Source organism: Phacochoerus africanus, chromosome 8, assembly GCF_016906955.1.
Source record: "Phacochoerus africanus isolate WHEZ1 chromosome 8, ROS_Pafr_v1, whole genome shotgun sequence".
NCBI lineage: Eukaryota > Metazoa > Chordata > Mammalia > Artiodactyla > Suidae > Phacochoerus > Phacochoerus africanus.
This window is the reverse complement of record NC_062551.1, coordinates 165,193,737-165,208,615: the sequence shown is the minus strand read 5'-3', so window position 1 is coordinate 165,208,615 and position 14,879 is coordinate 165,193,737. Positions and strand designations below refer to the sequence as shown.

The window sequence follows — 14,879 nt, the reverse complement described above, 5'->3', positions numbered from 1 at the left end:
CAACGCTGGATCCTTAACCCTCTGAGCAAGGCCAGGATTGAACCTGTAACTTCATGGTTACTAGTCAGATTCATTTCCACTGCTCCACAACGGAAATTCTGGCTTTGTCACTTTTTTATTTTTTATTTTTTGTCATCTTAGGGCTGCTCTGGCAGCATATGGAGATTCCCAGGCTAGGGATTGAATCGGAGCTGTAGCCGCTGGCCTGCACCACAGCCACAGCAGTGCAGCCACAGCAATGCCAGATCCAAGCTGCTTATGTGACCTCCACAGCAACTTGGGATCCTTAACCCACTGAGTGAGGCCAGGAATGGAGCCTCCATCCTGCATCCTCTTGGATGCTAGTCAGGGTTGTTTGCACTGAGCCACACCTTTTTCTTTTTTTGTTTTGCTTTTTTACATTCTAAATGTAGTGGTTTCCATCTACAACCCCAGACTGCCAGTCCATCCCACTCCCTGCCCCCTTTCCCTTGGCAACCACAAGTCTCTTCTCTGTGAGTCTCTTTCTGTTTTGTAGATAGGTTCGTTGTGTCATATTTTATATTCCACATAGAAGTGATGTATGGTATTTGTCTTTTCTTTCTGACTTCACTTACTATGATAATCTCTAGTTACATCCATGTTGCTGTGAATGGCATTATTTCATTCGCTTTTTTTGGCTGAGTAGTATTCCTTTGTGTATATGTACTACATCTTTAATCCATTCATCTGTTGATGGACCTTTAGGTTGTTTCCATGTCTTGGCTATTGTGAATAGTGCTGCAGTGAACATAGACTTCCATGTGTCTTTTTCAATTGTAGTCTTGTCCAGATAGATGCCCTGGAGTCCTTAGTTCTACACCTCAGTTTCTTTATGGTTTTTTTTGTTTGTTTTTTCACAACATCCATGGCTTGTGGAAGCTCCCAGCCCAGGGATTAAACCTCAATATAGTGGCAACCCCAGCCATTGCAGTTACACATCAGATCCTTGATCTGCTGTGCCACAGGGAATTCTTGAGTTTGCATTATGTAGAATTTTATCTAAATAGAATCATAGTGTATTTTTTTTTTTTTTGGTTTGACATTTTGATGCAGCATAATTATTTTGAGATCTTTGTTATCATGTATTTCAATAATATATCCTTTTTATTGGTATTTCATAGTGGATATACCACAATTTATTCATTTGGGTTTCCAGTTTTTTGGCTGCTACTTATAAAGCTGCTATGAATATTCGTGTATGTGTCTTTTTTAAAATTTTTTTTATTTTTTAATGAGCCTATATACTTTTGATTTCTCTTGGGTTAATACCTAGGAGTGGAATGGCTAGATATCATGGTAGTTATATATCTATCTATCTAACTTTATCAAACTCCCAAACTGTTTTCTTTTTTTCTTTTTTCGTCATTTTGTTTTTTTAGGACCATACCTGCAGCATATGGAGGTTCCCAGAGCTACAGGTGCTGGCCTACAGCACAGCCACAACAGCGCCAGAACTGAGCCACGTCTGCGACCTACACCACAGCTCACGGCAACCCCGGATCCTTAACCCACTGAGCAAGGGCAGAATTCCAATCTGCAACCTCATGGTTCCTAGTCAGATTTGTTTCCGTTGAGCCACGAGAACTCGCCAATCCGTTTTCTAAAGTGATAGTGCCAGTTTATGTTCCTCCGAAGAGTGCAAGAGTTCCCAGTTGCTCTACGTCTTGTCCCACTTGATGTGGTCAGTCTTTACATTCTGGTCATTCTCTTGGGGGTGTAATGGTGTCTCTGTATGAGTTCAGTTTCCATTTCTTGAATGACGAATGTTGAGCATCTTACTTTTCATATGATTATGTGCCATTCATATATCTTGCTTAAGTATCTGTTTAAATCTGCCCATTTTTATAGGATAATTTGTTTTACTGAGTTGTAAGGGTTTTTTAGTCAGTAAACAAAGCCTTTGTCAGACTGGGTTTTGCCAGTCTGTGAGTCGCCTTTTATCTTTTTGTATCATTGTCTGTCTTTCCTTTTTTTTTTTTTTTTTTTTTTTTGTCTTTTCTAGGGTCTCACCCGTGGCATATGGAGGTTCCCAAGCTCAGAGTCTAATCGGAGCTGTAGCTGCCAGCCTACACCAGGGCCACAGCGGAATCCAAGCCGCGTCTGTGACCCACACCACAGCTCATGGCAACATTGGATCCTTATGTCGTGTGGAGTAAATGTTTGAGGTTCATTTTTTGTGTGGGATATCTAATTATTCTAGCACCATTTGTTGAAGAGATTATTCTTTGCCCACTAAATTGGCTTAGGACCTCGGGTAAACCGTATGTGTGGATCTGTTTTTATACTCTATTCTATGTGACCTATTTGCCTTCATCTATGCTGTTATCACGCTGTCATCTTGATCATTGCGTTTTGCCCTGTTTACATAAATACATCTGGATTTAAATTTTTTTTTGGCTAGTAGAACTTAGTTTTTTTTCTTCTTCCCCCCTGTTTTTCAGGGCAACACCTGCAGCATATGGAAGTTCCAGGCTAGGGGTTGAATTGGAGCTGCAAAGGCTGCACTGCCACAGCAACTGTGGGATTTGAGTCACACCTGTGACCTATGCCAAACCTTGTGGCAGTGCCTGATTCTTAACCTACTGAGCAAGACCAGGGATCAGACCTGAGTCCTCATGGTTACTAGTTGGGTTCGTTACCACTGAGCCACAGTGGGAACTCCTTTAATGGTGTTTTAATTTGTTGCTTAAAAATATTTATTGTAACATACAGTATAGTCTTTGTGAGCAGATAAGCCTTTCAAAGTAGATGTTCTTCTTATACATTGAGAATGTCATTTTTGAGATCTTTTTTTGCTTTTGTAGTGATGAATAAGTGTAGGTTAGCTAAGCTTTGCCAGAATAGTTCAGAGGTTTATTTAAAGAAATTAAACTAATGTGGTTTAAATGTAGGAGATACTACAAAAGTGTTGATTTTAAAAGTTACTGACGTTGAAAAAACTTTTTTCCTTACAGTCTGGATGTGGATAGTGAAGCTAAGAAACTATTGGGTTTAGGACAGAAACATCTGGTAATGGGAGATATTCCAGCTGCTGTCAATGCCTTCCAAGAAGCAGCTAGTCTTCTGTAAGTACTGTGTTTTGTGATGTTCCTAATAAATTTGAGTCATAGAAAGTTGTTTTATGGGAAAAAAAGAATGAAGAGCAAGAGTTTAAAAAGATTTGATTATTTGTCACGTATGAGTTTATTCCTGTTATCTAAAAATTACATGTCACTGACCAGCTTCAACTTTGATTTTCCTCAGTTAAGGTAATATTTTTTTTGTCTTTTTAGGGCCAAACCCTTGGCACATGGAGGTTCTCAGGCTAGGGGTCCAATCAGAGCCATAGCCACCGGCTTACGCCATAGCTACCGACTTACGCCATAGCTGGCTACGGCCTGCACCACCCAACCCAGGATCCGAGCCGTGTCTGCGACCCACACCACAGCTCACAGCAACACCGGATCCTCAACCCACCGAGCAAGGCCAGGGATCAAACCTGCATGGATTCTAGTCAGGTTCGTTAACCACTGAGCCACAACGGGAACTCCAAAGGTAGTTTTTTTTTTTTTTTTTCCCCCAAGGTAGTTTTTTTTCTGTCACCACTAATTGACCAGCTTGTCCCAGTTTGGGGACTTTTCCAATTTTAAGAGTGGAATTTCTGTGTCCAGGGAAACTCCTCAGTCCTAAGCAAGCCTTGATGAGTAGTCACCCTATTACTCATGTATTATTACTCATAGATCCTTGGCACCTTTGTTATCTGTTGTACTGCTTAGACGTTGGGAGTTAACAAACAGGTGGCCCTAATATACATGTATGTCTTGGGGGAACTGGTTACCTTTAGTGCCTCGAAAGTGATTTTTTTTTTGTCTTTTCGTCTTTTTTTTCGTTGTTGTTGTTGCTATTTCTTGGGCCGCTCCCGCGACATATGGAGGCTCCCAGGCTAGGGGTTGAATCGGAGCTGTAGCCACCGGCCTACGCCAGAGCCGCGTCTGCGACCTACACCACAGCTCATTGCAACGCTGGATCGTTAATCCACTGAGCAAGGGCAGGGACCGAACCCGCAACCTCATGGTTCCTAGTCGGATTCATTAACCACTGCGCCACGACAGGAACTCCGAAGGTGATTTATTTTAACCAAAGATTTTTTTAAAATTCTTGTATTATAGTTGATTTATAATGTTCTGTCAATTTCTGCTGTACAGCAAGATGGCCCAGTTAAACATTTATGTGTACACTCTTTTTGTCATAGTACCTTCTATTGTGTTCTATCGCAAGTGATCAGATATAGTTCCCTAGCCAAAGATGTTAATGAATTTGTACACTGAGAAAGAGAATACGAGTTAATCTTCAAGCAATGGGAGTTCCCATCGTGGCGCAGTGGAAACGAATCCGACTAGGAGCCATGAGATTGCGGGTTTTGATCCCTGGCCTCGCTCAGTGGGTTAAGAATCTGGCGTTTCCGTGAGCTGTGGTGTAGGTCACAGATGCGGCTTGGATCCCGTGTTGCTGTGGCTCTGGTGTAGGTCACTGGCTGCAGCTCCGATTAGACGCCTGGCCTGGGAACCCTCCATATGCCGAGGGAGCGGCCCTAGAAAAGGCAAAAAAAAAAGATGAATTATAGAAGAAACACCATAGCTAAAGAAACAGAAAAAATGTTTTAGACTAGATGTTAATTCAAATCTTAGCTGTTGATTGTCTTTTTCAGAGGTAAGAAGTATGGAGAGACAGCTAATGAATGTGGAGAAGCCTTCTTTTTCTATGGGAAATCACTTCTAGAATTGGCAAGGTATGTCTTTCAAGCCAAGCTTACATGTAGTATATTTTGTATCACGGTGGTCTATTGTGTACCAGCTTACACATGAGCTAAGTGAGACTGATTTTACTAAGAGGATTTAGATGGAGCATGAAAGATTGATTTGGATTTTTTGTTTGTTTTTGGTCACATCCAGGGCATAAAGAAGTTCCCTGGTCTGGGTATGAGCCTGAGCCATAGCACTGACAATGCTGAATCCTTAGCCACCAGGCCTCTGGGGAACTCAGATTGATGCAAGTTTTAAAAAGCACTCGATACAAAGAGTAAAGTTATACTTAGGTTTTTTGTTTGCTTGCTTGCTTGCATTTTAAGGGCGGAACCTTCAGCATATGGGGGTTCCCAGGCTAGGGATCTAATCGGAGCTACAGCTGCTAGCCTGAGCCACAGCCACTACAACTCCAGATCTGAGCCGAGTCTGACCTACACCACAGTTCATAGCAATGCCGGATCCTTAACCCATTGAGTGAGGCCAGGGATTGAACCCGCAACCTCATGGTTCCTAGTTGGATTCGTTTCCGCTTCGTCACGACGGGAATTCCTATACTTAGGTTTTGACATTTCTGGTCATCAGAAGCAGAGATCTTGCCATTGGTTAATTTATCAAAGTCCAATTTAGAGAGAGGATTTTTTTAATGTATTTTTAATTAATTTTTTTTGTCTTTTTAGGACTGCACCCACAGCATGTGGAAATTCCCAGGCTAGGGGTCTAATTGGAGCTACAGCTGATGGCCTACACCACAGCCACAACAACATGAGACCTGAGCCATGTCTACAACCTACGTACACCACAGCTCATAGCAACACAGGATCCTTAACCCACTGAGAAAGACCAGGGATCGAACCTGCCTCCTTGTGGATACTAGTCAGGTTTGTTAGTGCTGAAGCACAATGGGAACGCCAGCATTTTGGTGGTTTTTTTTTTTTTTTTTTTTTTTTTTTTTAGAGAGAACCTTTAAAAGCACTCTTAGAGTTCTCATTATGGCTCAGTGGTATTGAATCTGTCTAGTATCCATGAGTTCCATTTCGACCCCTAGCCTGGGAACCTCCATATGCAGCATGCCCAGCCTTAAAAAGTGGTTTTTTGTTTGTTTTTGGTGTGGGTTTTTTTTTTTGGTCTTTTTAGGTCTGTACTCGTGGCATATGGAGGTTCCCGGGCTAGGGGTCTAATCAGAGCTATAGCCGCTGGCCTATGCCAGAGCTCATGGCAACGCCAGATCCTTAACCCGCTGAGCGAGGCCAGGGATTGAACCCACAACCTCGTGGTTCCTAGTTGGATTCGTTTCTGCTGTGCCCTGACGGGAACTCCCAAAAGTGATCTTAACTGTTGGAAAGTAATGTATTTTCCAGCAGAATTTGTTCACGAGAATAAAATATATCAAGAATGCGCAAACTAGCAAATAATCTGTGATGTATTTGATCTCAGGCCTGGTAAGTTTTTTCATTTAGTAGAGCATTCTGAGGTTTTATCATGAAAATCTTGTCAGAATGTATTTGGCTGTCTCGAGAATTATGGGTGGATGAGAAGTTTGTGAAATACTTTTTCCCTTTTGATAAGAGCGTCATCAGTACTTTTTTGGGTGGCTGGATAAAAGTGTATGCTTACTTCCTTCAGTGCTCTTATAGCCTTAATTTATATTCGATGTTTTGATTACTGCTTTTCTTTCCTGAGTGCTTATGGTTCATATTCTCTGTATTTGGCTTCCTCTTATAATATATGACTACAGTTTTCTGTCTTACAGAGATTGATAGGTTCGTCATAGCCTTTAGTGCTTTCTCCTTGTGTTCTGCTAGGATGGAGAACGGTGTGTTGGGAAATGCCTTGGAAGGTGTGCATGTGGAAGAGGAAGAAGGAGAAAAAACCGAGGAATCGTCTCTGGTAGAAAACAATGATAACATAGACGGTATGTGGAATTGCATGTGGCATCCAAGAGACGTGACGTTGATTTCTTGTTTACAAATGATGGAAATAGGGCTCTCCTTATCCTGGATGGTCTCTCCTGGGATGACACCTGCATTTGGTGGAGACTGCAGGGGAGACAGCTGATTACCTAAACTGACAGCGGGCTTTTGTAAGGGGATTAACGTAATTTCCTAAATAAATCTGATTTTTAAAATATTACAACAACTTTAAATATTTTTCTGTTGTAAGTTTTAAAAAGTCTTTGCAGCTCAGTTATTTTAATGACAGTGCTTTTGGAGCTCTTATATTTTTTATGTCTAAGAACATCAAATGTTAATTTCTCTCAGAGTTTTATATGTTTGATGGAGGTCTGTATAGTGTTTAGAGGAGAATGTAAAGCTTGGCATCTCTTAACCTAACTGATAATCAGAATGCTCAAGTAAAATAATAGCTAATTTAAGGAGATTGGGTTTCTTTTGCAGTACGTTGCTCTTCTAGCTGGGACTTTGCCTTTGCTTTTCTCAAGGGGGCAGATTTGCAGGCCATCTGCTAAAACATAAGCCAGGCTGTTTGAGGGTTTAAAGGGAATGTATTTTTAGTTTCCATTTATGCCTTTATCATTAAACTCGAAGACATATTTATGCTTCATGTTCTTTAACCATGTAGAGGAAGCAAGGGAAGAGTTGAGAGAACAGGTTTATGACGCCATGGGAGAAAAAGAAGCCAAAAAAACAGAAGACAAGTCACTGGTAAAGCTTGACATGGAGGATAGAGAACAGGAGTCTGAAATGCAGAAGAGTGGAAGAGAAGATATGGATATAAGTGAGCCTGCAGAGAAACTACAGGACAAAGTTGAATCAACTCCAGATCAGTTCGCTGAAACCACTGAAGATGCCAAAGGAGCAGCTGCGGAAGGACTGAATGAAGCAGAAGTCACTCCTGCGAGGCCAGAGCAGGAAGCACCAGATGCTGAGGAAGGAAAATCATTTTCTGGAACTGACGTCCAAGAAGAGGGCAGAGAAAAGGGGGTTTCGGGAGAAGTAATTGTGAGCATAGAGGAGAATCCAAAAGAAGCTTCAGAAGAGCAGCCTGTTGTGACTCTAGAAAAGCAGGGCGCTGCAGTAGAGATAGAAGCAGTCAAGCCAGTGGATATGGGTGGGGATGAGCCAAAGGAGCAGGCAGCTGCCTCTGAAAATGAGCCAGGAAAGGCTGGTCTTGAGCAGTTGGTAGGGCAAGAATTGCCTCCTGCTGAAGAGTCACCAGAGGTGACAACACAGGCTGCAGAGGCCTCAGCTACAGAAGCTGGGTTAGAAGTCTCTGAGAAGCCTGGGCAGGAGGCCACGGTTCTCCCCAAGGATGGTGCAGTCAATGGACCGTCAGCTGCAGGGGACCACATTCCCACTGAGCCACAGACTAATGCAGAAGCTCCAACGGAGACACCAGACGGCTCGGGACTAGAGGAGAAGGTCGGGGCAGAGTTGGTTCCTAGCCGGGAGGAGACTAAGCCGTCTGTAGAAGAGGCGGAGGCAGCTGGAGTTGGGGTGGAGACTGAGGTAGCCCAGGGGGCTACTGAGAAATCCCCTGAAGACAAAGTTAAGATAGCTGCTTATGAAGAAACACAAGACAAGGAACAGATGAAAGAGGGTGAAGGTAACCGGGACATACAAGAGCTGCAGTGGGTGGAGTACATGCTGGATTTGACTCACTAATCATGGGTAAAAGTCAGCCTTCCATTCAGGATTTTCCGTCTGCCTTTGGACTAGGAAAGGGCTAAGTGAAAATCGGGATAGTTTAAGAAGGTGGTTGTAAGTTGAGCAAGACATCAAAAGCAAGTCTTCTTTAGCTGGCTTATGAACTAACGCTTTTACTAACTGCAGAATAGGCCTTTCTGTGACTTCGGAGACTTGGCTAGCCAAATCAGTAACTTGATGCACCATGCTAGCCAATAAAGCTGGCTGGTGAGGAGGGCGGGAAGGGAGATAGTGGGCAAGGCTGGCAGAGAATGCTGAATGGATGCTCACGTGCATGCCTCTGGATTTTTTTATTTACTGTTCACATGGTTCCTTTTTCTGTGCTTTAGGAAGCAGGATTAGAGCAGTAGAATCCATTGAATTGATACACTTAAGCAGGCATGCCATTTAAGTGAAGGTAGTTCATCAACCCTTGAATGTTCTATCACCAGAGCCAAGGAATCTGGTAACCTTTTTAGTCTTGAGGAAGTGTTTAGAGGCTTATTCACATTAGTTAAATTAGCCCCTTCCAAAAGATAGCAGAAAACCTAACGGTTAAGCCCTCTTGCCGTTTCCCCCTACTCATTTCATGCTTGCTTTGGCTGCTAATCTGAATTTTTTGCTACTTAGAATATTATTAAGCGTGGATGCATATTGGTCTAATTGTGATTCAGTTTCATCAAGATGTATAAGCCTCTAAAGAGTAATTACATAGTTGGCACGTCTGACTTGAGTTGTACTATCATTTGAGGATTCTACTGTCTATGAGATTCATCTAACGGTGGTATTAATAATCGGAGGTATATTCCAACTGTTATTTCGTATAATGAAGACTACTTCCAGTTCTCTTAGATTTTCAGACTCATTATCAGTATTGGTAGCTAATTCTGGTAAACTTCCTTCTACCTATGTGCAGGTCCCTGTACTCCAGCCAGCACAGGCATGGTAACCAGAAGTGAATTGGCTAAATGGTAGCACCACTGGGCTGCTTATTGGGTTTGAGGAGATCTTTATAGAAAAAGCATGGAATTGCATTCCTCAATTAAAAAAAAAAAAACTGTCCATGTCTTGATCTTTAATGATAATGAGCTAGAGTAATAAAAGGCTCTGCTAGCTCTCTTAAGAGTTGGACTTTGGATAATAGAGATGCCTATTTCTCCACAGTTTGTTGAAAAACTACTCAATTGAGTCACAAGTAACATTGTCAGAGCTCTCGCACATACATTACTTTTGGTCCCAGGATATACCTGTGTAGTAGGCAGTGTAACTCCAGTTAACAGTGATAAGGAAACATCCTTGTTTAGGGTCAAGCAGTTAATCTGACCCTAGATCTGACTTGAATGCATTTGTCGTCCCAAGATGGCCTGCACTTGAGGAAGGCAATTTTCATCCCTTCCTTAACCCCCTTCTGATTAGAAATCTATGTGGTAACACTAGCTTGTAGAAATTTTACTAGAGGTTTTTCTCTTGAAATACCATTTCCTGCCATCTCTTGGGCTCTCCTTATCCCTGAAAAAGGTAATGGGCCTATTTTCTAGTTGTCATGCTATATATGTTTGGTAAGTGAACAGAACTTTACTATTTTAGGCATAAAGCTTGGCCATGCTTAGACGGACTGTGCTGGTCAGTCTGGAGTAGTTCCTCACGTGGTGTGAGTGTTAAAATAACCAGAGGCAGCAGATTGCCTTTGCTTGGCCGTTAAGAGTCATTCTTCTGGTGTCTATAGTTCTGTCCATATTGTGTTAAAGAGTCTACAAGATCACCAGAAACATGTTCCTTTTCTCTGAAGGATGGCATACCATAAAAAAGAGTCAAAGAAGCTTAGAAAGTCTTTTAATGTATCTCTTTACTGAGGCAAATGATGCCTTCCTATTACTACTTGGGCACAGGGTACCAGGTTTGGAAGGCGTTAAGATAATGGCCTTCCTAGTTCTCTTGCCACCAGTCTGTGAAGGTGGTGCAGATTCCTCAGAAGAAACCAGTATTTTTCTCAGACTCTTGTAAGAATTTAAAAATTTGATGCAAGACTCCAAATAACTAAGTATTTTATGCCAAATTAGATATCACCTTCTATCATTCTAGTATGAATAGAACGGATAGCAGATAATTAAGAAGAACATAGAGGTTTTTTGTCAGTTTTTCCTGCAGTCTGGGAAGATAGGGTTTTTGTTTTATTTTGTTTTTGTCTTTTTGCCTTTTTCTAAGGCCATGCCCTCGGCACATGGAGGTTCCCAGGCTAGGGGTCGAATTGGAGCTATACCACTGGCCTACACTAGAGCCACAGCAATGTGGGATCCGAGCTGAGTCTGTGACCCACACCACAGCTCACGGCAATGCTGGATCCTTAACCCACTGAGCAAGGCCAGGGAACGAACCCACAACCTCATGGTTTCTAGTCGGATTCGTTAACCACTGTACCAGGACTGCCAGGATGGGAACTCCAAGATAGGGTGTGTTGTTGGTGATTTTTTTTTTCCCCTCTTTTGAGTATTATGAGAAATAGAAAGATCTGCCTCGCCTGTCATAATTTCTGGTGGAGAACAGGCTTCCCTATCAGAGTCAATGAAACTATCTCGTCTAATACCAGGGAGCTAAGTATACAAACCATCGCGAAATTAGGGGATGGAAAGATAAATGGTTATGTGGTGGTTGGGACTTATATTTCAGAAGCATTAACTTATACGGTGAACAGGAAGAAAAGACGACACTTGATAAAAAACAGGGTTTGTTTGCCATAGACACAAATTCTAATTTGTTTGTAACTAGTTCTTAGCTGTGGTGTGTCCTACTAATTTATAGGGCTTTTCTGTGCTTTTCTCGTCCTGAAGCAATTTTGATAGGTGAAAGTCCTTTAACCTGACTTCATAGCTCTGGCTCTAAGACCTAATTTCTATACTTATATTCCTGCCACACTTTAGTTAGGAGACAGTATTTGAGCTCTTTTGCTGATGTTAAGAATGCTTAGAGGGCAGAGATAGGCTCTTTATACTCAATTCATGAACTGTTTGTACCCTAAAAGCCCATTTTAATAACTTGACATTTTGAACTTTAGATGGTATGTGGAGCTATTTATTAGCAGCCTGTCCTTACAGGCAGTAGTTAGTGTTTTGTCACTAAACACTATTTGGTGTTTGTTAGTATGGTGAACTACGGTTGCAGATGTCAGCATGGTACTGGGGTAAAGTAGTGTAAGATCCCTCACTCAAACGCGGTACGTGCTAGAGCTGGCTGGAGTGTGTGGCATGCTCATTGGTGAGAGGTGGTAAAGGCTATGCTTTTCTCTCCACCGATCTGTTGTGGGGAAGCTAGTCTCGAGCATTCTTGCCCCAAATGGACTGGAGTGATTTAACTTTTGGTACTTTCTTGGCCTTATTAGTATTGTCTAACAGTTGGCTTAAAGACACCAGGAACACTGGTTGGAATTGCCAACTCCTTGCTTCTGGCTGAGTAGATGGGAGCTTCTAGCTAGTGAGTAAGAGCCAGTAGCTAATGTGTCTTGATCTAAATTGCCCAAGTTGCCTTTTAGAAGAGAAATACTCAGCCTGTCAATCACTGAAGGTCAAAACCATAGACGCTGTAAGATTATACAGCCTTAAGTCTGGATTAGACTTGAGTTAGACCGTTAACTACTGGCTTTACATTTATATCCGGTTCAGATGTTCACTGATTTTGGTTTAGTATCTGGCTTGTCCTACCTCAGAATATAGCTTATTTGACAAATGTTTATTGGAATCTCTGATCAGACCGTATATCTCAATATCTTAATAGATAGATACCTTAATATTCTCAATACTGAAGAATTTTTGCTTACAGAAACCGAGGGCTCAGAAGAAGAGGATAAAGAAAATGACAAGGCTGAAGAAATACCAAGTGATTCGGTTCTTGAAAACAAGGTGAATATTTGTTCACCACCACCATCTGCTTTCTTATTGTAGGACTGTGGCTCACTCTAGCATAGGCATGATGATCGCCGACAGCCTTTCCTTGGTTAGGGATTTATTCATCAGGAATAGAGAGATCATTTGACCGCAAGGGGTCGCAACATACCACTGCTAACTATTACTGACCTCATGGGATGCTATGGGGTAGAACCAGTGTTCCCCCCCTTCTAAATTAAACATTTAGATTTGTAATCGAAAGATGTCTTTCTTGTGCTTCTGCCTAATACCAATGCTTTGGATATTTAGTCTCTTCAAGAAAATGAAGAGGAGGAGATTGGAAACCTAGAGCTTGCCTGGGATATGCTGGATTTAGCAAAGATCATTTTTAAAAGGTAAAACTCTTGGTGCTTCTAGACTCAGGTTGGGAGCTTGGTGGTTGAAAACAGAAAGCAGTTAGGGTTGGACAGATTCTATTAAGGTTTCTGATTTATGTTTCCTTTTTTCAGACAAGACACCAAAGAAGCTCAGCTTTATGCTGCACAGGCACATCTTAAACTTGGAGAAGTTAGTGTTGAATCTGGTAATACATTTTCCGTTTTACTCTCCCCTCTAACACACTCATATGCCCCTGCCTTACTCTTCCTCTGCTTTCTTAAAACCCAGCTCAGTTGTTCATAAACTGTGGGCAGTTAGCTTTAAATGGACAGTAGGGGGTTTTCTTGGTTCCCTATGGTTCCTAAAGCAATGGAGTCCTTTTTTTTTTTTTTTTTTTGATCTTTTTGTCTTTTTTAATGCCATACCCATGGCATATGGAGGGTCCCAGGCTAGGGGTCCGATTAGAGCTGTAGCCGCTGGCCTTCGCCAGAGCCACAGCAACACGGGATCTGAGCCACATCTGTGACCTATACCACAGCTCACCTTAACCCACCGAGTTTAAGGCCAGGGATCGAACCTACATCCTCATAGATGCTAGTCAGGTTCGCTAACCACTTAGCCACAATAGGAACTCCTTTTTTCTCTTTTTAAATATACTGTAACTGAAAATTCTCTGTAGGTTTTTTTTTTTTTTTCCCCAGGGCTGCACCCATGGCATATGGAGGTTCCCAGGCTAGGGGTCTAATTGGAGCTGTAGCCACCAGCCTACGCCAGAGCCATGGCAACACCAGATCCCCAACCCACTGAGCAAGGCCAGGGATCAAACCCGCAACCCCATGGTTCTTGGTCGGATTCGTTAACCACTGAGCCACGATGGGAACTCCTCTGTAGGTTTTTTAAAGTCATTCTGATATTTTTTCAGTCAAGGGTCTTGGAGATGTCACAAAGAAAAGTGGGGCTTCCTATTGTGGCGCAGTGGGTTGAGTCCAATTGCAGGAATTCCTGTTGTGGCTCAGCAGTAATGAACCCATCTAGTATCCATGAGGATTCGGGTTCAATCCCTAGCCTTGCTCAGTGGGTTAAGGATCTGGTATTGCCATGAGCTGTGGTGTAGGCCAGCAGCTGTAGCTCCAATTGGACCCCTAGCCTGGGAACCTACATATGCCACTGGTGTGTGTTGTAGCCCCCACCCCAAAAAATTCTTCTGTTGCTGTGGAAGCATACGTTCGATTCCTGGCCCAGTGGCCCAGCACAGCGGGATAAAAGATCCAGTGTTACTGCGGCATAGGTCCACAGCTCATATTCATTGCCCTAGCCTGCGAACTTCCATATGCCATGGGTACCGCCATTAAAAATAAGTGAAGTCTATAAAAAAAGATAAACTACAGTGAGATACCACTTAAAAAAAAAAGGAGTATTCCTGCAGAATGGTCTGAAATTTAGAAATATTCTGTATTAGAGTTCCTGCTGTGTCACAGGGGCTTAATGGTCTAGCTTGTTTCTGGCAGCACTGGTGGGATTGCTGGCTTGGGAACTTGCGTGTTCCTTAGGTGCAGCCAAAAAGTTACAGAAAAAGAGCTATTGTACATGTTCATGTCCATTTGCTTGCTCTTTTTCTCTTCATTAGAAAATTATGTCCAAGCTGTGGAGGAGTTTCAGGCTTGCCTAAACCTGCAGGAGCAGTACCTGGAAGCCCACGATCGACTGCTTGCAGAGACCCACTACCAGCTGGGCTTGGCCTATGGGTACAACTCTCAGTATGATGAAGCAGTGACACAGTTCAGCAAATCTATTGAAGTCATTGAGAAGAGAATGGGTGAGTGAGCATCAGCTGTTTCCACAATGATTTTGATGGATCCAGGGATTGACAGTTTAAAAAACAAGGCTCCTTTTGTACCTATTACTGATGACTTGAGCCTTTTCTTTCTAGCTGTACTGAATGAGCAGATGAAGGAGGCTGAAGGATCACCTGCTGAATATGAGAAAGAAATTGAGGAGCTGAAGGAGCTGCTCCCAGAAATTAAAGAGAAGATAGAGGATGCAAAGGAGTCCCAGCGGAGTGGGAATGTAGCTGAACTGGCTCTGAAAGCAACTCTGGTTGGTTTGGTTTCCTTTTATTAATGTTTTGATAATAGCATGTTCAGTATTATGAAGGCCCTTTATCATGGTATTAGTGT

The 14,879-nt window shown here is 42.4% G+C and overlaps 1 protein-coding gene across 2 annotated transcripts in view; it reads left to right on the top strand.

Moving 5' to 3' along the window:
• The window catches only part of NASP (nuclear autoantigenic sperm protein), a 31,760-nt gene that overhangs the window by 13,721 nt on the left and 3,160 nt on the right, over nucleotides 1-14,879 (top strand). Inside the window, exons 3-11 of one of the 2 annotated variants that reach the window (XM_047789226.1) lie at nucleotides 2,976-3,086; nucleotides 4,709-4,789; nucleotides 6,608-6,717; nucleotides 7,383-8,366; nucleotides 12,260-12,339; nucleotides 12,634-12,719; nucleotides 12,834-12,907; nucleotides 14,330-14,518; nucleotides 14,633-14,799. In XM_047789226.1, coding sequence (XP_047645182.1) covers nucleotides 2,976-3,086; nucleotides 4,709-4,789; nucleotides 6,608-6,717; nucleotides 7,383-8,366; nucleotides 12,260-12,339; nucleotides 12,634-12,719; nucleotides 12,834-12,907; nucleotides 14,330-14,518; nucleotides 14,633-14,799 — 1,882 coding nt within the window. The remainder of the gene's footprint in view (nucleotides 1-2,975; nucleotides 3,087-4,708; nucleotides 4,790-6,607; nucleotides 6,718-7,382; nucleotides 8,367-12,259; nucleotides 12,340-12,633; nucleotides 12,720-12,833; nucleotides 12,908-14,329; nucleotides 14,519-14,632; nucleotides 14,800-14,879) is intronic. The other variant, XM_047789227.1, reaches the window with a different exon arrangement.